Below are 26,632 nucleotides of genomic sequence, written 5' to 3'. Positions count from 1 at the left end.
ATAAAACTAGGGAGATGCCCAGGAAGAAAAAAAAATGGGTCCATTGCTCTCAGATGGTAAAATTCTCATCATTACAAGTCTCTTTAGTACTCAATAGAGCATCTTCGGCTGTTATAACCTGCTTCATATGTGATGCATAACCAAGCACTAGCTTCTGACAGCGTACCTGAGGAATCTTAGCTCATTCTTCATAGGAAATAGTGATCCGTTCACTAATGTTCTTCCATTCAAGTGCTGCAAACTCTGTTTTCAAATCCCTCTAATGAAATTATAGCCACTAAATGCAGACAGCGATGAGGGTCATTCCAAAATCGTCTGGACTTCTTCTGAAACCAGCTCTTGGTGGACTTTGTGGTATGCTTAGGGTCATTGTTCTGTGGGAAAGTCCCATGCGCCCAATCTTTAGCTTACTCACACAAGGCATGATGCTTTCTCTAAGGCCTTGTGCACAATCTGCGTTTTTGCTTCGTTTTTGGGTGCAGTTTGTGGTCCTAAACTGCAGCTATGTCCTTCCCCAGCAAATTCTATCAGAAATCCAAAAGACTGTGCACACTCTTCTTTTTTACCTGCAGTTTTCATTGCAGAAAAAAGAAGAAGCGTGTGACTTCTTTCTGTGCTTTTGAACTGCGCTTTGACATTGACAATGTTAAAAAAAAAAAAATACAGGGGCAAAAACACACCGAAAAACGCAGCAAAAACGCACCGAAATGCTGTAAAAACACATACTTTTTTGGATGCATTTTTCCGGCCAGAGGTGCGTTTTTAGCTGGAGAAAGAAAACGGCAGTGTGCGCACATACCCTTAGAATTTCTTCTTAGCCTCCACATTCTGCAGACTGCTAAGGCAGCGTCAGAGCATCACTGAGCATTGCCATGCTTAAGGCCTCTTTCACACGTACATTCCTCCGGTACGTGTTTGGCAGTTTTCTCACGTACCGGAGACACGTACACACGTAGACCTATGTATTCCTATGGTTTTGGACACACGTAAGTATTTTCACATGGAACGTGTGTCCGTTCCGTACTTACGTGTGTCCGTGTGTTTCTCACGGCAACATGTCCGTTTTCTCTCCGGCATCACGGGTGTCACACGGAACGCAAACGTGTCACACGTAATGCAAACGGACCACACGGATGTGTTCCGTGTGACACGCACCGGAGAAAAGACATGTGTCTGTGGGAAAAAAAAATCCCAAAACTTTACTCACCTTCTCCAGCCCTGCAGACTCTGCCGCTGCTGTCACTTGCTGCCGACCGCCGCTCATTATGCTCATTGCATATTCACTTCACTGCAGCCGGGAGCAGCAGCGGGGAGGCGGCAGGACCGGAGACCGAAGATCAGCACCACAGACAGCGACGCCAGGGACAGGTGAGCAGAAAGTTCCCGTTCTCCGTGTGTTATCACGGATAACGCACGGAGAACACACGTAGCCCATAAACACGGCTCACGGAGGGCAAAACGCACCTCTGACATGTCCGTGAAAAACATGCGTGGTTTTTCACGAACAAGTGAAAGAGGCCTAAGTTGTAAAAAGGGAATCTGTCAGTAGTATCAACCCTCCTAAGCCATCTACATGTGCATGCAGGTTATAAAAGGTTGAATAAAGTGATATCTTGATATCTGCAATCTCACATCCATGTTTTTCTTAATATGTAAATGAGCTGGTAAGATCTAGGGGACAGACACAGATCTCCCTGAGCTTATTTTAGTGAAAGGTTGAGTTACCAGTGTGAGACATATAGACCTTGGGAAGAGGCTGTCAGTCATTACATGTCTCACATTGGTAACTCCCTCTTTCATTTAAAAATTTTACAAATTTTATGTAAAATGTTCCCATTGAAAGCTTCAACTCAATCCACAAATAAAAAACAAGGCCTCACTCAGATGCATCTTCTGTCAATGGAAATATAGGGAGCCCACCTCCATTCTGAGCCCCACAGTGTGCTTTATCCATATTTAGTTTCCACATGTTTGGCATTACTATAGAGAGTAGAACCCGCTTAATTTATAGGGTGCGTGTCTCCAGAAGCTCAAGCTGGGCATAATGTACTAGGCACAACAATGGCAGATTTGCAATTTTCCACTCATCAACGTCCATTGCAGCTTGTTTCTGAAAAACACCCATGGAGTCAAAATCATCAGTACACCTGTAGATAAATTTCGAGAGGGGTGTAATTTCCAACATGGGAACACAAGGGGAATTCTGCTCTTCTGGTACTTGGGGACTCTGAATATGGATTCTGCAAACTATTCTAGGAAAAGCTGTACTCCAAGAGTCAAATTGTGCTTCATCCCTCCTGAGTCTTGCCGTGTGGCTAAGTAGTACTGTAAAGCTAAAGGTCTTGTCAGGTTTAGCTGAAATTGTGTGACAAATTTTGGTCTCATTTTTACCTATTTCCTCATGTGAAAATGGAAAATCTGGGGTAATAATGTGGTAAAAAATGTCATTTTATTTGATCGCCCAATTGTGTAAATTCTGTGACAAAACTGTAGTGTCAATATGATCACTGCACTCCTATATGAATTCTTTGAGAGGTGTAGTATGTAAAATGGGGTCACTTATGGGGGTCTGTTACTTCAGGGGCTCTGCCAATGGGACATGACAGCAGGAAACCATAATAGTGAAATCTGTGTAATATTATAAGGCGCTTTTTCCCGTCTGAGCTTTCTACTGTGCCTGAAAGTAGTTCTCAACTACATGTAGGTATGGGTGCACTCAGCAGAAACTTCACAACAAAGGGTGGTCCATTTTTGCCTATAAGCCCTTATCAAAAATGAAAAGGTTTGGTGCTAAAATAACATTTTAGTGGTAAAAATATGTTGTTCTTTCTTTACCACCCAAAGGTATAAAATTATGTGAGGCAACATGCTCATTGCACTCCTAGATGAATTAATTGAGGAGTGCAGTTTGTAAAGTGGAGTTACATGGGGGGGCTGCTTTTATGGCATGTCAGGGGCTCTGCCAATGTGACATGGAACGATCAAACCATTCCAGCAAAATCTGCACTCCAATATGGCGCTCCTTCCCTTCTGAGCTTTGTACTGTGCCTCAAAAGTAGATTTCGACCACATATGTGGTATTGCTGTACTCAGGAGAAATTATATAGCAAACTGTGCCATTCAATTTCTCCTATTAACACTTTTGAAAATTTAAAACTTAGGGCCAAAGAAATATTTTATTGGAGAAAAAAAAAATGGGAATTTTTCAGTTACTCAGCCCAATGTTATACAATACTGTGAATTGTCTGCGAGTTAAAATTGCTCACTACATCCCTAGATAAATTCCTTGAGAGGTGTAGTTTCCAGCAGTGTCACTTCCACTGTCTTGCATGTCAGGGGCTCTTCAAAAATGACATGACATACGCAATCTATTCCAGTCAAAATGTCACTCCAAAATTCAAATGTTGCTCCTTCCCTTCCGAGCCGTGCACCCAAAAAAAGATTTGCACCACATATGGGAGATCGGCAAACTCCGGAGAAATTGGACAACAAATTGTATTAGTCCATCTTCTCCCGTTACCCTTCTGAAAATGCAAAATTTGGGGCCAAAGCAATATATTTGTTGGAAAAGAAGGGAATTTTGTTTACTTACCGTAAATTCCTTTTCTTCTAGCTCCTATTGGGAGACCCAGACAATTGGGTGTATAGCTTTTGCCTCCGGAGGCCACACAAAGTATTACACTTTAAAAAGTGTAACCCCTCCCCTCTGCCTATACACCCTCCCGTGGATCACGGGCTCCTCAGTTTTGGTGCAAAAGCAGGAAGGCGAAAACTTATAAATTGGTCTAGGGTAAATTCAATCCGAAGGATGTTCGGAGAACTGAAAACCATGAACCAAAAGAACAATTCAACATGAACAACATGTGTACACAAAAGAACAACCAGCCCGAAGGGAACAGGGGCGGGTGCTGGGTCTCCCAATAGGAGCTAGAAGAAAAGGAATTTACGGTAAGTAAACAAAATTCCCTTCTTCTTTGTCGCTCCATTGGGAGACCCAGACAATTGGGACGTCCAAGAGCAGTCCCTGGGTGGGTAAAAGAATACCTCAATAAACAAGAGCCGAAAAAAACGGCCCCCTCTTACAAGTGGGCAACCGCCGTCTGAAGGACTCGCCTACCTAGACTGGCATCTGCCGAAGCATAGGTATGCACTTGATAGTGTTTCGTGAAAGTGTGCAGACTAGACCACGTAGCTGCCTGACACACCTGCTGAGCCGTAGCCCGGTGCCGCAATGCCCAGGACGCACCCACAGCTCTGGTAGAATGGGCTTTCAGCCCTAAAGGAAGCGGAAGCCCAGAAGAACGGTAGGCTTCGAGAATCGGTTCCTTGATCCACCGAGCCAAGATTGACTTGGACGCCTGCGAACCCTTACGCTGGCCAGCGACAAGGACAAAGAGCGCATCTGAACGACGCAGGGGCGCCGTGCGAGACACGTAGAGCCGGAGTGCTCTCACCAGATCCAAAGAGTGCAAATCCTTTTCACATTGGTTAATTGGATTAGGGCAAAATGAAGGCAAGGAGATATCCTGATTGAGATGAAAAGGGGATACCACCTTAGGGAGAAATTCTGGGACCGGACGCAGAACCACCTTATCCTGGTGAAACACCAGGAAGGGGGCTTTGCATGACAGCGCTGCAAGCTCAGACACTCTCCGGAGTGATGTGACTGCCACTAGAAAGGCCACCTTCTGCGAAAGACGTGATAGAGAGACATCCCGCAGCGGCTCGAAAGGTGGTTTCTGAAGAGCCGTTAGCACCCTGTTAAGATCCCAGGTTTCCAGCGGACGCTTGTAAGGTGGGACTATGTGGCAAACTCCCTGCAGGAACGTGTGGACCTGCGGAAGCCTGGCTAGGCGCTTTTGAAAAAATACGGAGAGCGCCGATACTTGGCCCTTGAGAGAGCCGAGTGACAAACCCTTGTCCATTCCGGATTGAAGGAATGAAAGAAAAGTGGGTAAGGCAAACGGCCATGGAGGAAAACCGTTATCAGAGCACCAGGATAAGAAGATTTGCCAAGACCTGTAATAGATCTTGGCGGACGTTGGCTTCCTGGCCTGTCTCATGGTGGCAATGACATCTTGAGATAACCCTGAAGACGCTAGGAGCCAGGACTCAATGGCCACACAGTCAGGTTGAGGGCCACAGAATTCAGATGGAAAAACGGGCCTTGTGACAGCAAGTCTGGGCGGTCTGGAAGCGCCCACGGTTGACCCACCGTGAGATGCCACAGATCCGGGTACCACGACCGCCTCGGCCAGTCTGGAGCGATGAGAATGGCGCGACGGCAGTCGGACCTGATCTTGCTTAACACTCTGGGCAGCATCGCCAGAGGAGGAAACACATAAGGCAGTCGAAACTGCGACCAATCCTGAACTAACGCGTCCGCCGCCAGAGCTCTGTGATCCTGAGACCGTGCCATGAATGCCGGGACTTTGTTGTTGTGCCGTGACGCCATGAGATCGACGTCCGGCGTTCCCCAGCGGCGACAGATCTCTCGAAACACTTCTGGGTGCAGAGACCATTCCCCCGCATCCATGCCCTGACGACTGAGAAAATCTGCTTCCCAGTTTTCTACGCCCGGGATGTGAACTGCGGAGATGGTGGAGGCTGTGGCTTCCACCCACTGCAGAATCCGCCGGACTTCCTGGAAGGCTTGACGACTGCGAGTGCCGCCTTGGTGGTTGATGTATGCGACGGCAGTGGCGTTGTCCGACTGGATACGGATCTGCCTGCCCTCCAGCCACCGATGGAAAGCCAATAGGGCTAGATACACTGCCCTTATCTCCAGAATATTGATCTGAAGGGATGACTATCGGACTCCAGGTTCCCTGAGCCCTGTGGTGGAGAAAAACCGCTCCCCACCCTGACAGGCTCGCGTCCGTGGTGACCACAGCCCAGGTTGGGGGTAGGAAGGATTTTCCCTGCGATAGAGAATTGGGAAGGAGCCACCACTGAAGTGACGTCTTGGTTGCAAGGGAAAGAGAGACGTTCCTGTCGAGGGAAGCCGACCTCCTGTCCCATTTGCGGAGAATGTCCCATTGGAGTGGCCGTAGATGGAATTGCGCGAACGGCACTGCCTCCATAGCTGCCACCATCTTCCCCAGGAAGTGCATGAGGCGCCTTAAGGGGTATGACTGACTCCGAAGAAGTGATTGCACCCCTGCCTGCAGAGAAAGCTGTTTGTCCCGCGGTAGCTTGACTACCGCTGGCTGTGTATGAAACTCCATCCCGAGGTAAGTCAGTGATTGGGTCGGTGTCAACTTGGATTTCGGGAAGTTGATGATCTACCCGAACTGCTGGAGAGTCGCCAGAGCCAGAGGTAAGGCTTTGTTGACACGCCACCCGAGAAGGGGCCCTGACTAGGAGATCGTCTAAGTAGGGGATCACCGAGTGGCCCTGAGAGTGCAGGACCGCCACGACGGATGCCATGACTTTGGTGAAAACCCGTGGGGCTGTCGTCAGGCCGAAAGGCAATGCCATGAACTGAAGGTGTTCGTCCCCGATGGCGAAACGCAAGAAACGTTGATGTTCGGGTGCGATCGGCACGTGGAGATAAGCATCCTTGATGTCGATCGATGCTAGGAAGTCTCCTTGTGACATCGAGGCGATGACCGAGCGGAGAGATTCTATCTGAAACCGTCTGGTTCTCACATGTCTGTTGAGTAGCTTGAGGTCCAGAACGGGACGGAATGATCCGTCCTTTTTTGGCACCACGAACAAGTTGGAGTAAAAACCGCGACCACGTTCCTGAAGGGGAACGGGGATCACAACTCCTTCTGTCTTCAGAGCGTCCACTGCCTGAAAAAGTGTGTCGGCCTGAGCGGGGGGCGGAGAGGTTCTGAAGAAACAAGCCGCAGGACGAGAGCTGAACTCTATCCTGTAACCGTGAGACAGAATGTCTCTCACCCATCGGTCTTTAACATGTGGCCACCAGGCGTCGCCAAAGCGGGAGAGCCTGCCACCGACCGAGGATGCGGCTAGGGGAGGCCAAGAGTCATGAGGAGGCCGTCTTGGAGGCAGTGCCTCCTGCGGCCTTTTGGGGGCGTGACTTGGACCGCCACGCATAGGAGTTCCTCTGGCCTTTCTCCGGCCTGCTGGACGAAGAGGATTGGGGCTTGGCGGAGGGACGAAAGGACCGAAACCTCGATTGTATTTTTCGTTGCTGAGGTCTCTTAGGTTTGGACTGGGGTAAGGAGGAGTCCTTTCCCTTGGATTCCTTAATAATCTCATCCAATCGTTCGCCAGAAAACGGCAAACCGGTTAAGAACCTCTTGGAGGCCGAGTCTGCCTTCCATTCGCGCAGCCACATGGCCCTGCGGACTGCCACAGAGTTAGCGGATGCTACAGCTGTACGGCTAGCCGAGTCCAGGACTGCGTTCATGGCGTAGGATGAAAAGGCTGACGCTTGAGAGGTCAAAGACGCAACTTGCGGAGCAGAATTACGTGTGACAGCATTAATCTCAGCCAGACAAGCCGAGATAGCTTGGAGTGCCCACACGGCTGCAAAGGCCGGGGCAAAAGACGCGCCCGTGGCCTCATAGATGGACTTCACCAGGAGCTCTATCTGCCTGTCAGTGGCATCCTTTAGCGATGAGCCATCTGCAACCGATACCACGGATCTAGCCGCCAATCTTGAGACTGGAGGATCCACCTTGGGACAGTGAGCCCAACCCTTAACGACTTCAGATGGGAAGGGGTAACGCGTGTCAGTGAGGCGCTTAGTAAAGCGCTTGTCCGGGACCGCTCTGGGCTTCTGGACAGCGTCTCTGAAGTTAGAGTGATCGAAAAACGCACTGCGTGTACGTTTGGGGGAACCGAAACTGGTGTTTCTCCTGCTGAGACGCCGACTCCTCTACAGTAGGAGGCGGGGGAGAGAGATCCAACACCTGGTTGATGGACGAGATAAGATCATTCACTAAGGCGTCCCCTTCAGGTGTATCAAGGTTAAGGGCGACGTCAGGGTCAGAGCCCTGAGCTGCGACGTCCGCCTCGTCCTCCAGAGAGTCCTCAAGCTGGGAACCCGAGCAGCGTGAAGAAGTCGGAGAAGATTCCCAGCGAGCCCGCTTAGCCGGTCTAGGACTGTGGTCCGGGCAGGAGTACTCCGCCTGAGACCTAGGGGCCAACCTGGGAGCGCGCTGCGGCGCGGACCGAGTCCTTCCACACAAAGCATAAAACTGAGGAGCCCGTGATCCACGGGAGGGTGTATAGGCAGAGGGGAGGGGTTACACTTTTTAAAGTGTAATACTTTGTGTGGCCTCCGGAGGCAGAAGCTATACACCCAATTGTCTGGGTCTCCCAATGGAGCGACAAAGAAAGTAACATTTTCATTTTTTCCTTCCACAAAGTTTTAATTCCTGTGAAGCACCTAAAGGGTTAATAAACTTCTTGGATGTGGTTTTGACCAGTTTTAGGGGTGCAGTTTTTAGAATAGTGTCACGTTCGGGTATTTTCTATCACATAGGCCTCTCAAAGTCACTTCAAACATGATGTGGCGCCTAAAATAAATTGGTTTTGTAAATTCAATTGGAAAAATGATAAATTGGTGACACATACCAGAGAAAACACAGGTCGTTTTAATAAAAAGATTTTCTATATATACACCTGTATCCAGCGGTGCTGTCTCTGGCTCTGCTGCCTCCCGCTCCTGACCCCCGTTCATTATACTCACTGAATATTCAGTGCCCTGTGTAGCTGGAGATTGCAGTGGCGGAGACCGCATCGCTGGGTGAGTATACAGCAGAGTGTGTGTGTGTGTGTGTGTGTGTGTGTGTGTGTGTGTGTGTGTGTGTGTGTGTGTGTGTGTGTGTGTGTGTGTGTGTGTGTGTGTGTGTGTGTGTGTGTGTGTGTGTGTGTGTGTGTGTGTGTGTGTGTGAGAACCTGGAGCATCGCGGGGACAGCATCGGGACTCATCACTGTTCCCAATAAACTCTGATGAACCTGTGAAGCTGGAGCGCGGGTGTCATTAGGATGTCATCAGAGTTCATTGGGAACTCCAATGACTTCCTGGATGTCACTGTGTTTGCAGAATACTCACCTGTCCTCGGCGGTGCTGCTCCGGCTTCCAGGTCCTGAGTGCGGTGAATAATCAATGAATATAATGAGCGGCGAACAGGAGCGGGAGGCAGCAGAGCCGAAGAAAGCAGGTAAATATGAAAAATCTTTTTATTTCACAGACCCGTGTTTTCTCCGGTACCTGTCACATGTGTGCAAACACGGATGTCACATGTGTGACACACGCGTGACACATGTATGAACATAACCATGCGTGTGACTTGTACCTTATTAAAAACGGACGTCTGAGACCGGCCTTAAAAATATCAAATCTTACGCATTTTGGAATAAAATTCCTTAATCGTGACTTTAAGGAATATTATTCAGAAACGCATAAGATGTTGTTCTTTATTCAAAAATTATGTGCGTAGAGAATGTTTAAAATATCAGAAAGAGAATTCATTCTCGAGGACTGAGTATTGACTTTTTTATCTAGTGGCATGAAGTACGGTACATGTCACAAAAAAAAATAAAATCTCAATCACTGTGATCCATTAAAGCGTTCCACAGTTATTACATCATAAAGTGACACTGGTCAGAATTGTTGTAAAATTTGAAGGGGGTTAACAATTAGTTTACGTATTCAGCAAAATGTTAATTTCTCTAGAATTCAGAATGGTTGTAGAAGGGTTAATGCCTCGCTGCCGTGAATGAGAGGAAACTCCACAACCTCTCTCCTCCATACATCTGTGACCTAGTCTCCTGGTACTTACCTGCACGCAACCTCAGATCCTCACAAGATCTCCTCCTCTACTCCCCTCTCATCTCCTCTTCCCACAATCGCATACAAGATTTCTCCCGTGCCTCCCCCATACTCTGGAACGCTCTACCTCAGCATATCAGACTCTCTCCTTACTGTGGAAAGCTTCAGGAGGAACCTGAAGACCCACCTCTTCCAACAAGCCTACAACCTACAATAACCCTTAGCCCAGTACACCACTGTGCAACCAGCTCTGTCCTCACCTATTGTACCATCACCCATTCCCTGTAGACTGTGAGCCCTCGCTGACCGTGTCCTCTCTCCTCCTATACCTGTCTGTTTTGTATTGTTAATGATTATTGTACTTATTTTTATGTATATCCTTTTCACTTGTAAAGTGCCATGGTATAAATGGTGCTGTAATAAATAACAACAATAATAATAATAATAATAAACTCAAAGAAAATTTTATGGTGATTTTATTAACGCGTTTCCGAGATATCTCAAGGTCAAAATCTCATTGGTATGTGAATTTCGACCTGATGAAGGAGATTTCTGAAACGTGTTGTTAATAAATTCACCATTAAAATTTCTTGTAGTTTCCGCTTATTCACAGCAGCGAGGCATTAACCCTTCTACAACCATTCTGAACTTTACTTGCAGCTGTGTTTTACACCATTACAGTGGTTCTGTGGAACAGTGGTCACTCACAACCTTTAAAAGTGAGCCTCCCTTTAACCTCTTCCTCTCACCCGGGTAAGATCCTATTTGCGCTCCTTTGTCTTCCAGGTCTTTTAAATTTCTCTAGAATAAGACATCAGATCACAGATATCAAGGTATCACTTTATTCGATTTTCTAATACCTGCATACCCAAATAGACAGATTAGGAGTGATGATCCTACTGGCATATTCTCATTAAATCTCACCATCAACCAACCCCTAACCAGTCCATGTATTTGATGTTTCATCTCAGGCACACCTAATTTTATTCAAGGTGTTCAATAATTTGTAGACTGCAGTAGTTGTTAAATTGCTGAATTAGGAGACACCACTTGTTTTATTAGTAGTATCGAGCGGTTTCAAAGGTTCCTGTTTGATTAGATTATTGCAAGCAGCAGAAAATGTGTACATTTTACATTTTGCTAATCTAATTTGCAATGGGATTGAATATTTTTCATGTTATCTGTACATTGTTTTGTGCAGAACACCGGGTCCTGGTTTAATGGAAAAAAAAAATGTGACAATCACATAACTGCACTGTTGATGCAAATAAAGTAGAGGATCTACGGTTCATAACATTATTACATATATTTTTGTTCCCAGATGTTGCGTGTTTTGTGCCTAAAATTAATAGAAAAAGGTTATTACTCCCCATAAACTTTGATTTTGTGATCAATTTTTAAATTTATCTTTTTTAAAGAATATGGATGAAATATTCAATGCTGAGTATAGACTTCATGAATGGTGTGAGAATGTCTGCGTTGCCAATGTCTAAGTAAATAAACCAGTAGAACATGAGAAAATCCTGCTAAAGGTTTTCCCGTTGATGATAAAATATTTACAGACCTCCATGACCAGTGTTGACTTTTGCTGTGACGTGTCGTACACCCATCCATTCTGGCAGTCCTCCGAGTCATTGAGCCCATACCTCTGGATAGATTCAATATCCCAATCCACAGGAGTGTACATGACACATTTCTCGTAGCTTCCATGTTCATTACGTGGAATGGTTAGATTCAGTTGGTCCTCCTCGGTGATATTGGGGCTGTTCTCCAGGATCCAGCTGGTATTGCAGTGGTGAGGAACAGAGATTGCCATAAACAATTGCCCAAACATGTGGAAGGCATTGAAAAAACTAAGAAAACACAACATGAAAACCAAAGATTTCTGAAAACGACCAAATTCCCCAACATTTTTTAGGATTTCCCCAAAGTCCGTCATTGTCATCTGATTCTACGTTGTGTGAGAGGCTGTAGGGACACAGGAAGAAATTAATGTTTAATCCTTGTTAATGTGCCAACTCGAAAAAGCCAAAGTCTCACATGGGTTCACTTTTTATGCTACGCTTTCATTTACAGTAGGAGAACTTTGCCTGGAGATACTGACAACACTTATGTTCTATTAGTTAGTGTTAAATAGGATACAAGCACAAACTGGGCCCCTCTGTATATGTAATTATTTGTAGATTAGGGTCAACCTCATGTAGAATAGTTATAGAGACACAGACAATTTTATACATAAGGCCTAAGACACACAGCATGAAAAATCGGTGCGAGTGGAGTGCAATAAAAAATTGCATTCCACTCGGACCAATATTAGCCTGTGTGTCAGCACCCACAAGCGATTATTCTCTCGGCCCTAATCGGACCGAGAAAACAACCGCAGCATGCTGCGACTGTAATGCGATCCTGTTTTCCCTCGCACCCATTCAAGTCTATGGGGCGAGAGAAAAATCGCATTGCACCACCGATGTACCGTGAGTGCAGGGCGAGAATGGCAATAGCCGGCTACGGAGCCTCAGCACTGGCCCGCCCCCCGCAGCTGAGGTCCACTCAGACGAACGGACCTCAGTCACAGGGACACTCGCATGACACTCAGCTCTGCTGTACTGTGAGCGTGTGCAGTGTCATGCGAGGGGATCGCAGTACTCCCCGTGTGGCCCCGGCCTTACTCTATCATTTTCCCTCCTCTTTCTCCAAGAGCCATAACTTTTTGGCATTTTTCTGTCGACATAGCAGTGGATTTGAAGTGGCACCATTCATTTTACCATACAATTGTAGAGAAGAAAGGAAGGAGGATTTCCAGCGCCAGGAAGGAAGATTAAAAAATTCTTTTTTTATTCATTAAATATAATATTAAAAATCCAGCAGGCACAGCATGATGTCGGGTGACCAACAGAACAACGCGTTTCGACGCTCAGGTCTTAATCATGTTCTAGAACATGATTAAGACCTGAGCGTCGAAACGCGTTGTTCTGTTGGTCACCCGACATCATGCTGTGCCTGCTGGATTTTTAATATTATATTTAATGAATAAAAAAAGAATTTTTAATCTTCCTTCCTGGCGCTGGAAATCCTCCTTCCTTTCTTCTCTACAATTGTTTGGTTGCCTACCATTCTCCGTGCGCAGGATTTGGATCTTACCAGCAGGGTGGATTAGTGAGCTGGACTACACCCTTTCTTTGCATATTCATTTTACCATGTATGTAAACACGAGGCGTTTGGTGAAATGTTGGAAAAGATGCAATTCTGACCGTTGTCTAAGCTTCTACATTCTGTGTTACTTGTGCAGTAAATAGGACATGACTTTTCAGGTCAGTACGATTACGGATAGCGATTTTGAATAATTTTTTTTAATGGTCTAAAAACATTCTGAAATTTGTATGAAAAAAGAAACGTTTGTGTTACCATTAACCAAGATCCTAAACTTTATTTTTGCGTGCCAAGCTATATTTTTGTTTCCTTTTGGAGCAAATACAACATTTTGATCACTTTGTATTGTCTTCGTATGTTTTGTAATGTAGGGAGTTAAAAATGGGGATTCTGAAATGTTGATATTTTTTCTTTGAGATATTTACCTTAAGGGTTAAATAATTTTATGTTTTATTGGACTGTTCTTCTACAGACAATACCAAACACACTATTTCTTTTATTTCTTTATTTTTTGTGTTATAGAAAAAAGAAGGGATTCAAAATTGATTTTTATTTTTTTTTTTTTAATTGTTTCTGACAGCATTTTACTGTTCTGTGCAAATTCACAGAGTATTTGAAGCAGTTTTTGTAAAAGTAGTTTACTGAAAGCTTAATAACCACTGCTTCAGTGTATCAGAAGTGGCTTGTCTCCGAAAATAGGCTTGAAGCACTTGCAAGCCCTTTGCTATAGGGTTTGTAAACAATGCTACGCTCGTCTAATAGAAGACCATTCCCCCCCAACGAAGGTACGCCGAAACGTGCGTAGGGTTGGGATTCGGCATCGGCACAGCTGTCACAGTCATGGCCTCAGGTAATTACATTTGTCTGACCCAATGATCCTGATATACCATTTACACCCATGACCTTGGCATGATGGTCTTGATCCATGTTCAATGCAATGCATAATCTATGGGATAGTATGTATAATAAGATTTTGGCTGCTACTAGGTTTATATGAATTATTTATTAACTGTTCAGCTATTTATTCACTGGTGCACTCTATTCAATTAATTTAGTGTTATTTGCACATGCAGTGCCCTTTAATTTAAGCTGCTAGTATCACATATATTTCTTGTATCCTTCATTGCACATTGTTGCAATTATAATTGATATTTTACTACCTTGCACTTTATATTATAATTATCATGTGTAGCTGCTAATTTTTATTACCAATTGGTGGCCCCTTTTTCCTGTTGCACCCTAAATAACTAATTTTGATATGTATTTATAACCTTATCTGACTGTTTTGGTGCGAAATTGCTGTGTTTAGACCCATTCCCCTTGTTGTCATTTTCCTTGCTGTTTTTTATGTTTTTTTAATGATGAATTAATAAAATTATGAATCTTATCAATGTCTGTGGCTATTCTATGTGAATTGGGTTTGTTACTAGAAGAGAAGCACAGAACATGTGAGCTCTTTGCTATAGAGTTTGTGAACATTGCTCAGCTGGTCTCAGAAAAGAAGTGCAGCACCTCCAAGCTCTTTGCTACAGAGTTTGTAAACATTTCTCGGCTGATCTAATAGAAGAGAAGCACGGCACTTGTGAGCGCTTTGCTATAGAGTCTCAACTGGCCTCACAGAAGAGAAGCGCAGCACTTGTGAGCTCTTTGATATAGAATTTGTAAACATTGCTTGGCTTTTCTCAAAAACAGAAGTGCCGCACTTGCAAGCTCTTTGTTATACAGTTTGTAAACGTTGCTCTGAAGCTAGAAGGATCACTGGATCGGATCAGCTTCAGTCTCCCAGCGTTCAGTGGATGGACTTTCAATCAACAGAAGTGCTGCTCAGGGCTGGACGCAAGAGGGGACAGAGGAGCTAAAAAGGGATGGATTTTGGAATAACAGTATATTATGACACAGGTCACTTAGGTATGACTGGTTAAAAAAAATCCCCAAAAAACCCTTTCAGGCTTATTATTAAAATGATCAACCTAGACCAGTTTATATCATAGTAATAAAATACACTATGAATTAGTAGTAAAGAGGAATATTTTTGGCTATGATAGTAATTCATTTACAGGACACTAGATCCCTCTGACCTTTTGACCCACACAATTCATAGGTAACTGTGTAGTTTACATCAATAACCTTTCCCGTATAGTTGCGGCATAGGTTGCCAAACTTTTAACCATCAATATGCAAGTCCCGGACAATCACTTTAAATAGGATGAGCTGCAATTAGTGTCATGGTTTCTGGAAACTAATCTAGTAACCCCCCCCCCCCCGCCCCCCCCCTTCCCCCCCCTCCCTGCCCCCCTTCCCCCCGCCTCCCTGCCCCCCTTCCCCCCTTCCCCCCCTTCCCCCCCCCTCCCCCCCCCTCCCCCCCCCTGCCCCCCTTCCCCCCCCCTGCCCCCCTTCCCCCCGCCCCCCTGCCCCCCCCTGCCCCCCTTCCCCCCCCTGCCCCCCGCCCCCCCTGCCCCCCTTCCCCCCCCCTCCCCCCCCCCCGTAGACTTTGCTGATAGCCATACCCACAAGTATCTCAGAACAATAAGGAATGAAAGCAGACAAATGAACGCAATCAAATTAATTATGTTTTTATTTAGACTTTTCTGTTCACTTTAAATTAAAGCCAATAAAAATCAGATCCCCAAATTAAGTTCTCTTTGCCTTGAGTGTGTGAGAGTGGTAGAAACCCATAGTTCCATACTCAGTAGTATCCTCAAATAAGGCAACAGTAACAAACAGGTATGACAGGTGCGAGCTGATCCTCTGGAGCGACAAGGGGACGACCACCGGGTTCGGCTGGTGGACCCTTCGGCACTACAGAAGGCAGCTAGCACTTTTCACATGAAAATAAAAAGAAAACCAGATTAATCATGTGCAGAAACACTTTTGTTCGCTGTCGGTTACAAAGCTCTGACCTCTCAGTGTGTGCGTCTTACACCAAGTTTAGAGACATTTGTTAGACAAGAGTAAAAGTAATACACGTTGTTACAGCTCCGAAATAAGCCAGAGTTTGATTCTTTGGCAGTAGTGGTTCTGTAGGCCAAGAGAAGCATTAGAAAGATGATGACGATGAAGGTTTCATTAAGAAGCAGCTCGGAAAACGGCAGCTTAGCTGATACTGAGCTGTGCAAATCCTACGAGCTTCCCATCATCTGGAATGTCAGAAGGATCCACACCAGAGGCCTGGAGGGAGAAAAGTAAAGACTTAGGATTATTACTAGGGCTAGGTGATGTGGCCTAAATATAAAAGGTTTTTTTTTCCCCCTTTAACCTCATGGCTAATTTTTAATTTCAATCTATTTTTTATTCTGTAACCAATACACTAAGACATAGTTAAATTAAGTATTTTCCACATTATATATATGTAGCGTGAAAAAAAAATATGTAAAAGTTCACGGGGAGGACTTTCTCAAGGCACTGCTGCGTATGCATGTGTATACATACATAAATACTCACATATACTCAGTGCCTTAAGAAATAGTCATACCCCATGAACTTTTCCACATTTTTTCACGCTACACCCACAAGCTTAAATGTATTTTAGCGGGATTATATGTGATATACCAACATTAAATAAAAAGTTTTCACTCAGAGGGGCTGAATACAAATGCACGTTACAATTTTCAGATTTATATTTTCTTGTATTATTTCCTTCACAAATACTTTCTAAGTCCAGCTTTCACTGCAGTTACTGCTGCAAGTCTTTTGGGGTCTGTGTCTACCAGCTTTCCACAACTAGAGGCACAAAGGTTTGCTTATTCTTCTTTACAAAATAGCTTTAGCTCCGTGAGATTGGATGGAGACGTCTGAACAGCAATTTTCAAGTCCTGCCACAAATTGTCTATGAGATTTAGGTCTGGACTGTGACTGGGCCAGTCACACACATGAATATACTTTGATCTAAACCATCCATTGTAGCTCTGGCAGTATCATTAGGGTCGTTGTCCTGCTGAAGGGTGAATCTACACTTCGCACCGTCGATATTCCCAACAACTCTGACCAGTTTCCCTATCCCTGATGAAAAAAAAAACAAACTACCCACAGCATGATGCTGCCACCAACATGTATTATTGTGGGGATGGTGTTGTTAGGCTGATGTGCAGTGTTAGTTTTCCGCCACACATTGAGTTTTGCATCCAGCCCAAATGTAATTCTTTTGTTTCTTCTGACAAGAACACTTTCTTCCACATGCTTGCTGTGTCCCCTACATAGCTTTTTGCAAATGGAATGATTTATACTTTGCTTTCAAAAAGGTTTTTCTTCTTGTCACTATTTCATAAAGGTAAGATCTGTGGCGTATACAACTAATCGTTGTTCTGTAAACAGATTCTCCCATCTGAGCTGTGGATCTCTCCAGCTCCTCTAGAGTGACCATGGGCCTCTTTGCTGCTCCTCTAATTAGAGCTCTCCGTGCTTGAGAGGTCAGTTTAGGTGATTGGCCATGTCTTGGTAGGTTTGCAGTTGTGCATAGGACTTCCATTTCTGGATGTTTTTATAACCTAAACCTGCTTTACTATATATAATATATATATAATATATATATAATATATATATATATAATATATATATATATATATATATATATATATATACACATACATACATATACACATATATATATATATATATATACACGGTCAAAATTCTTGGTACCCCTCGTTTAATGAAAGAAAAACCCACAATGGTCACGAAATAACTTGAGTCTGACAAAAGTAAAAAATAAAAAATCTATGAAAATGAACAAATGAAAGTCAGACATTGCTGCTTTTCAACCATGCTTCCACAGAATTTTTTAAAAAATAAAAAAACTCATGAAATAGGCCTAGACAGAAATGAAGGTACCCCTGAAAATAATGTGACAAAAGGGACATGGTAAATCAAGGTGTGTCCACTAATTAGTATCACAGGTGACTACAATCTTGTAATCAGTCAGTGGGTCTGTATATTGGGCTACATATACTCAACTGTGCTGTTTGGTGGCATGGTGTGTACCACACTCAACATGGACCAGCAGAAGCAAAGGAAAGAGTTGTCTCAGGAGATTAGAAAGAAAATTATAGATAAGCATGTTAAAAAGGTAAATGTTCTCAGACCATCTCCAAGCAGCATGATGTTCCTGTGACTACAGTTGCACATATTATTCAGAAATGTAAGATCCATGGGACTGTAGCAAACCTCCCTGGACATGGCCGCAGGACGAAAATTGATGACAAATTAAAGACTGATAATATGAATGGTAACAAAAGAGCCCAGAAAAACTTCTAAAGAGATTAAAACTGAACTTCAAGCTCAAGGAACATCAGTGTCAGATCACACCATCCGTCGTTTGAGCCAAAGTAAACTTCATGGGAGATGACCAAGGAGGACGCGATTGTTGGAAAAAAAAAAAAATCATAAAAAAGCCAGACTGGAATTTGCCAAACTACATGTTGACAAGCCACAAAGCTTCTGGGAGAATATCTTATGGACAGATGAGACAAATTGAACTTTGACAAAGCACATCAGCTCTATGTTCACAGACGGAAAAATGAAGCATATCAAGAAAAGATCACTGTCCCTACTGTGAAACATGGAGGAGGCTCAGTAATGTACTGGGGCTGCTTCGCTGCATCTGGCACAGGGTGTCTTGAATCTGTGCAGGGTATAATGAAATCTCAAGACTACCAAGGAATTCTAGAGAGAAATGTGCTGCCCAAAAAAGCTTGGTCTCAGTCACAGGTCATGGGTCTTGCAACAGGATAATGACCCAAAACACCCAAGAATAAAAAAAGAGGAAAACATTGGACTATTTTAAAAGTTGCCTTCTATGAGCCCTGAACTAAATCCTATTGAGCATCTTTGGAAAGATATGAAACATGCCGTCTGAAAAAGACCACCTGCAAACACCAGACAACTGGAGCAGTTTGCTCTTGAGGAGTGGCTAAAATACCTGTCGAAAGGTGCAGAAGTCTCATTGACAGATACAGGAATTGTTTGATTACAGTGATTGCATCAAAAGTTTGTGCAACCAAATATTAAGTTATGGAGGGTGCCATCATTTCTGTCCAGGCCGATTTCATGAGTTATTTTTTTTAAAACATTCTTTGGAAGCATGTTTGTAAAGCAATGTCTGACTTTCATTTGGTCATTTTCATAGATTTTTAATTTATTACTTTTGTCAGATTCAATTTATTTCTGTGACCATTGTGGGTTGTTCTTTCATTAAAGGAGGGGTACCAACAATTGTGACCGTGTATATGTATACACACATACATTTTTTTAATATACAGTGGAACCTTGGATTAAGAGTAACTTGGATTGAGAGCGTTTTGCAAGACAAGCAAAGCATTTTAAAAATTTGTAACTTGGTTTAAGAGCAATGCTTTGCAATAAGAGCAAATTCTCACCGTGCACACGTCCGGTTCTATCCCTTTGGAGGTAACTTTCTGTACATATGTACTTTATTATGTATTCTATATACCATTATACAGTATAGTATAGAATATATAGCATATCTATCAATTTACATTTGTGGATACAGTATTGTGCTTTCTGTTAACCAGTACAGCACATTGCTTATACTGTACCTCTCGCACACCAACAATTCTATTGTAAGCTAATGTGCAGTTTCATTTGTTTTACATGTTTTTTACTGTATTTTGTATTAGTGTACTGTAATAATTTTATATCAATACAGAACATTATTGAATAAATACATGAAATATTTTTGGGTTGTGGAACGAATTGTCTTTGTTTTAATGATTTCCTATGGGAAAATTTGCTTTGATGCAAGAGTAACTTGGTTTAAGAGCTCACTCCCGGAACCAATTATGCTCGTAATCCAAGGCTCCACAAAAGTGTGTACAGACTTCCCATATTTTATTACACCTTTTCATGGGACAACACTGAGGATCTGACACTTTGATACAATGTAGAGTAGTCAGTGTACAGCTTGTATAACAGCGTAAATTTGGTGCCCTCTAAATAACTCAACACACAGCCATTAATATGTAATCCGCTGCAACAAAAGTGAGTACACCCATAAGTGAAAATATGCAAATTGCACCCAAAGTGTCAATTTTTTGTGTGGCCCACATTATTTTCCAGCACTGACTTAACTGTTTAGAGCGTGGAGCTCACTAGAGCTTTACAGGAGCCACTGGAGTCCTCTTCTATTCTCCACAATGACATCACAGAGCTGGTGGATGTTAGGCTATGTTCACACACTGCGTTTTTTACCTGCGTTTTTGGTCTGTTTTTGCTGCAGAAATTTGAGAAATTCTTGTAACCTTTCTGCAGACATTCCCCAGCAAAACCTATGGCAAAAAAAATTAGCTGTGCACACACTGCGTTTTTTTCTTATGAAAATTCTTTCAGTAGATTTTCTTAAGAAAAACAATGAGCATGTCACTTCTTTTCTGCAGCTAACTGCGTTAGTTACCATAGATAATGGCACAATAACGCAGGGAGCAACCAGCGGTAAAAACGCACCAAAAACGCACCAAATTGCGGTAAAAACACTGGTGCGTTTTTGATGCGTTTTTTAACGCAGGTGTGCTATTCCTTCACTCTCAAGAAATTTTCTTAAGAAAAATCCTTTTTCTAGTGTGCACATAGCCTTAGAGACCTTGTTCTCCTCCACCTTCCATTTGAGGATGCCCCAGAGATGCTTAATAGGGTTTAGGTCTGGAGACATGCTTGGCCAGTCCAGCACCTTTTACCCTCAGTATCTTTAGCATGGCAGTGGTAGACTTGGAGGGGTACTTGGGGTCGTTCCACTTGTTGGAATACTGCCCTGTGGCCCAGTTTCTGAAGGGAGGGGATCATGCTCTACTTCAATATGTCACAGTACATATTGGCATTCATGGTTGCCTCAATGAATTGTAGCTCCCTACAGCTGACAGCACTCATACAGTACCAAACCATGACATTCCCATCACCATGCTTGACTGTAGGTGAGACACACTAGTCTTTGTACTTCTCATCTGGTAGCCACCACACATGCATGACACCATATGAACCAAATAAGTGTTTATCTTAGTCTCAAAAGACCTGAGGACATGGATAGAGAAACATATGTCCTTAGTCTGCTTGTCTCCCACAAACTGTTTGTGGGCTTTCTTGTACATCATCTTTAGAAGTGGCTTCTTTCTGTGACGACAGCCATGCAGACCTATTTGATGCAGTATGCAGCGTATGGTCTGAGCAATGATAGGCTGACCCCCAACCCTTTAACCTCTGCAGTAATGCTGGCAGAAGTCATACAGCTATTTTAAAAAAAGACAACCTCTGGACATGACACTGAGCACGTGCACTCAACTTCTTTGGTCAACTATGGCAAAGCCTGTCCTGAGTGGAACCTGTCTTTGTTAAACTGCTCTATGATCTTGGCCACCGTGCTGCAGCTCAGTTTCAGGGTGTTGGCAATCTTCTTATAGCCTCAGCCATCTTTATATAGAACAACAATTCTTATTTTTCAGATCCTCAGAGTATTCTTTGCCATGAGGTGCCATGTTGAACTTTCAGTGACCAGTATGAGATAGTGTGTAAGTGATAACACCAAATGTAACACACCTGAGAACTTGTAACAATAATAAATCACATAATACCAGTGATGGAAAATGGTTAATCGGGCACAATTTGGCCATTTTCACTGAGAGGTGTACTCACGTTTGTGCTATTGGTTTTGCTATTAATGGCTGTGTGTTGAGTTATTTGGAGGACACCAAGTTTACACTGTTATACAAGCTGTACACCGACTACTTTACATTGTATCACATTGCCATATCTCCAGTGTTGCCCCATGAAAAGATATAATAAAATATTTGCAAAAATGTGAGGGGTGTACTCACTTTTGGGATATACTATATACACACACACATTGCCATGTAAACATTTCCCTGCTCCATGAGAGCTCGGTGAGGATCCCAGCACTCAAAAACTACTGACACAATCTGTTCACATGTATATAAGATTTCTAACGCCCCATGAAAGACAAATGATAAATTCCTAGAAGGACAATCTTTGATTTACATTAAATTCTAGACGTACGTACCAGCTTGAACGTGACTGATCTGTTAGTCTGTGGCTCCTCCACAATCTTCTGTAAATTAGCTGCAACTAAAAACAGAAAGGTTCAATTACATTAGAATGTAACTAGGCCAGACATGCGCCTTTGTCTCAGTTTTAGCTATATGCAATGGCCGAGTTGCATACAGCCAAAACAGAGTTGTGCAAAAAGATTCACAGTACAAAAAGCTCAGTAACCCGGGGCCGACATGATGACGACCCAGGGTTAATTATGGCAGCAATCGTGTCCCTGTGATCGGATTCCAGGGACCCGATCGCCAGGGAGAGATAAGCAATTCCTCTCCCTACCTCTTGAATGCTGCGATCAGTATTAAGGCTCTGTGCGCACTGGGAAATGGAATTTTCTTGAGAAAATTCCGCATGCTCTCAAAGATTACCGCACCCGCGGTAAAAAACCGCGGGAAACCGCACCCGAAAACCGCATGCGGTTTGCCGCGGTTTGCCGCGGTTTTACCGCGGTATTGTTCGCGGTATTGCCGCGGTTTTGCCGCGTGCGGGTTGGGATGTGCTTTATTGCATTCAATGCAATAAAGCACATTGAAGAAAAAAAAAAAAAAAAAATACATTTAATTCTGATAGTAGATAGACAGAAGAATAGATAGAGGGATAGATAGACAGACAGATAGAAGAATAGATAGATAGAGGACAGATCGCTGCATTTCCCACGGTCGGCAGTGAGTTCACATTACCGGCCGTGGGAAATGACCGGTAATTACCTCTGCTGTCTGCTGCATTCAGCCTGTGTCTGTGACACATCGCGGCTGGATGTAAGCAGCGCAGGACGTCGGAGCCGGAGCTGTGCATTATGCAGGACCCTGTGGATTACGCCGGAGCTTTGTTTGGGGGGGGGAGGTTAATAAAATGGTGAACGAGGCTTGTTGGTTTTATTTAAAATAAAGGATTTTTCGGTGTCTGTGTTTTTTTCACTTTACTTACGGGTTGATCATGTCAGCTGTCACATAGACGCTGCCATGATCAAGCCTGGGGTTAATGGCGGTGGTCCCCCATCACCATTAACCCCTTGTATTACCTTTCCACCACTGCTACACGGTGGCAAGAAGAGCCGAGGACACGCCGGTGCTGCCGCATAATGTATGCGACAGTGCCGGGGCAGCTGCGGCTGATATTCTCGACTGCCGGAGGGGGAGTGAGGCAGGGGACATTAACCCTGCCCCTCTCCCTCCCCAGCCTGAGAATACCAGGCCGCCGCTGTGTGCTTACCTCGGCTGGACGGTAAATATGCAGCGGAGCCCACGTTCATTTTTTCCTATATTTCCGTTTTATTTCTATGTGTGTTCTATGTGTCTGTGTCTATGTGTTCTATGTCTGTGATGTGTGTGTGTCTGTGATGTGTGTGATGTGTGTGTGTTTACTCTGTGCACGGCTTCCTCTTCCTGTAATGACATCACTTCCCTGCAAAACCGCAGACAAGCGATGTACATTACCGGAGGTAAACCGCGAAATACCGCAGGGAATAACGCAGCAAAACGCAGTGAACCGCACAGAATTTGCTGCCTGCGTTATTCCCTGCGGGATTTCATGATTAACATTGAGTCAATGGAGTGAAATCCCGCAGCGATGTGCGGAAAAGAAGTGACATGCACTTGTTTTTGCTGCGGGATTCCCGCAGCAAAACATGCAGCTGTCAAATTCCGCCCAGTGCGCACAGGATTTTTTTTCTCCATAGGATTTGCTGGTGATTCACTGCAGAGATGTTATGAACATTTTCTGCAGCGAAACATGCAGCAAATCCGCGAAAAATCCGCGGCAAAATCCGGTAAGTGCGCACATAGCCTAAGAGGGTTAAATTGCCGGAGGCACGGCTCCGGGCAGCGAGAGCTGGGTCATCAGCCGGATACCTGGTGGCGATTGCAGGGATACAGTGCCTGAACCCCTGTGATAGTCATGACTAAAAAGCACAAAAAAAGGCAGGAAAAAATGAGCAAACTCAATAAAAAAAAAAAATCATTTTCAGCTGCTTTTTTCGCTGCCAAAACATTTTTTTTATGTGCAGAAAAGCAGCACACAAAAAGTACCATGGGCACATAGCCTTAAAAAGATTTATGGATCACACCAGTAAAGTTCACATCTGTTCTGGCATCAATAAACATTTGCAATGTGAATTACCTATAACTAAGTCTCTTCCATCTACAAGGCCAGCGGAGACGAGCTCTTGAGAAACACCATCGGCCGTATCTGGAAAACGAGGTTGGTTGTGTCAGTAATGTAAAGTTCAGATCATCCTAGAATGATACAATGACACATCTGGCATCATGTGCCGACTTCTCCTGCGGACATGTCCCTCTCTGGTTTACAAGAATAGTAGGAGTTGTTATTGATGTGCTGCTGCTGACTGATCGGATAATCATTGTCAGGATTTTGGAACCAGATTCATCAAAGCTTTCATTGCAGAATTCTTATGTAAAAGCTTTGAACAGATGCAAAAATTTACACTACTTGGAAACACATGGTGGAGCTGGGGCAGGACGAGGTGTGGGGGTACACAACAGCTGGTCTAATTCATGACAGTCTGTGGTGTCCCAATGTCAGAAATCTCACTCCAGTACCTGACTGGAATGGTACCTCTGAAGTAGCACAGAGGCGCACACCACTCGTCAGAAGCTCCACAATCCTCATCACGACCGGGGTGAACAACGACTGTGTTGATGAATTTTAGACCCAAACACAACCCAAAACGTCTGTGTGTCAATATCCACATTAACAAACATAACCACCATATGAAAAATACAAATAATAGCTCCAAGTATGGAGGGAAACAATTATGTAAAGAAATTAATATTGGTGTCCCTGCAAAGATATGAGGTCCTTATAAGTTATAGTAAGAAAAAAAAAACAAAAAAACATAAAAAAATTTTTGGATGCTTTACTTATTTGTAGAATTGGTCCATCAGACATATCAGTAATCTGAAAGAAAACATCAGCGATTCTCCTTGTGACTGACCTTGTGACGCATGTGATATTGCCATAGGCCGGCTATTACAAAGAAGAGCCGCAGAAGCCGTCATGTAAGAGGCTGCTGTGAGGACTTCCGTCAAGTGGCCACTGATCACTGATGCAGTTAATGATTGTATTAGTTTTACAACAACTTGACTTATTCTTATTTAAAACTTATTTTAGGGACTAAAAAAAAAAAAAAAGTTTAATTTTGTTCTGTAACTTTGACAAAAAGTAAAACAGAATAATATTTGAAGATATTTAAAATGCCTGAAGAATCCACCAAAGGAGCAGGTTCATATTTTTGCACTTGTTCTCTGACCTGTAATAAACCCAACCATGTGTTTAAAGGGAACCTGTCATCAGAAATTTCGCCCAAAAGTTAAAAGATTCCCCCTCTGCAGCTCCTGGGCTGCATTCTAGGAAGGTCCCTGTTATTATTGTGCCCCATGTGAGACCAAAATAAAGCCTTTATAAAGTTCTACCTTTTTGTATGCAGCTTCTGTAAATCTGTCACGGGGGCGGGCTCTCTGCCGTCCGTTATTCTGCCCCCTGGTCCTGTATGCCGCCCCCATCGCTCCTTTCCATATCTGATGCACCGCCCACTGCTCCAGCCATCCCCGCGCATGCCCAGTGCCAGTCTCACAGGACTGAGCAGTGTGACCGCTGGTGACGTGTGCGCAGGCAAGTGATTATGGGCGGGACTGTGACTGTTATCAGCAAGTACCCGGCCATAATCTCGTGAGCGCGCAAACCTCTCCAGCGTCACACTGAGCTCAGTGTAGATGCTAGACTGTATGGGCTGCTTCCAGGGATGACGTCCCTTTATCATGTGATAGGGGCGTGTTCGAAATACTATCACATGACAAAGGGACGTCATCCCTGGAAGCAGCCCATACAGTCTAGCATCTACACTGAGCTCAGTGTGAATGCTGGAGAGGTTTGCGCGCTCAAGAGATTATGGCCGGGTACTTGCTGATAACAGTCACAGTCCCGTCCATAATCACTTGCCTGCGCACACGTCACCAGCGGTCACACTGCTCAGTCCTGTGAGACTGGCACTGGGCATGCGCGGGGATGGCTGGAGCAGTGGGCGGTGCATCAGATATGGAAAGGAGCGATGGGGGCGGCATACAGGACCAGGAGGCAGAATAACGGACGGCAGAGAGCCCGCCCCCGTGACAGATTTACAGAAGCTGCATACAAAAAGGTAGAACTTTATAAAGGCTTTATTTTGGTCTCACATGGGGCACAATAATAACAGGGACCTTCCTAGAATGCAGCCCAGGAGCTGCAGAGGGGGAATCTTTTAGCTTTTGGGCGAAATTTCTGATGACAGGTTCCCTTTAATGACCTGAAGTGACACAAACTATCATGCAGCCAGATCAGGTCATTCACCTACATGGACGGGCAATTTTCCATTTTTTGCACTTTTAATGGTCCTTCACTTCTTCCAACATAGCCTTATGAGGACGTGTTTTTTGAGGGACGATTTATAGCTTTCTACAACCCAATGTGAAAAATTCCAAGTGTGGTAAACACAAACCCCTGCAATTCTGCCATTTTGGGGGGCATTTTTTTTCTTTTATGGTGTTAAACGTGGGTAATAATTACCTGCCAACAAGATTCTCCATATCAGCACGATTAAGGTGATAAACGTGTAAAGGTTTTGTTTTTTTAATTACTTTTCACTGGCTAAAAAAAAAAGTCAGAACTTGT

The 26,632-nt window shown here is 44.0% G+C and overlaps 2 protein-coding genes across 3 annotated transcripts in view; both read right to left on the bottom strand.

Annotated features, from left to right (window-relative positions):
- LOC142244497 (solute carrier family 22 member 13-like) overlaps nt 1–11,721 on the bottom strand; it is a 44,370-nt gene extending 32,649 nt beyond the window's left edge. For both annotated transcript variants that reach the window (XM_075316731.1, XM_075316732.1), the window contains exon 1: nt 11,319–11,721. In XM_075316731.1, the coding sequence (XP_075172846.1) occupies nt 11,319–11,699 (381 nt within the window). In that variant the 5' untranslated portion in view covers nt 11,700–11,721. The remainder of the gene's footprint in view (nt 1–11,318) is intronic.
- A 3,740-nt stretch (nt 11,722–15,461) lies between these two features.
- Nucleotides 15,462–26,632, bottom strand: part of OXSR1 (oxidative stress responsive kinase 1) — a 158,639-nt gene continuing 147,468 nt past the window's right edge. The window contains exons 16-18 of the mRNA XM_075315401.1: nt 24,086–24,154; nt 21,924–21,988; nt 15,462–16,072 (exon numbers count right to left, since the gene is read on the bottom strand). Coding sequence (XP_075171516.1) covers nt 15,998–16,072; nt 21,924–21,988; nt 24,086–24,154 — 209 coding nt within the window. The 3' untranslated portion in view covers nt 15,462–15,997. The remainder of the gene's footprint in view (nt 16,073–21,923; nt 21,989–24,085; nt 24,155–26,632) is intronic.

Source organism: Anomaloglossus baeobatrachus, chromosome 6 (assembly GCF_048569485.1).
Source record: "Anomaloglossus baeobatrachus isolate aAnoBae1 chromosome 6, aAnoBae1.hap1, whole genome shotgun sequence".
In the NCBI taxonomy this organism is placed as follows: domain Eukaryota; kingdom Metazoa; phylum Chordata; class Amphibia; order Anura; family Aromobatidae; genus Anomaloglossus; species Anomaloglossus baeobatrachus.
The sequence above is the reverse complement of the archived record's forward strand: the minus strand, read 5'-3'. Positions and strand labels throughout refer to the sequence as shown.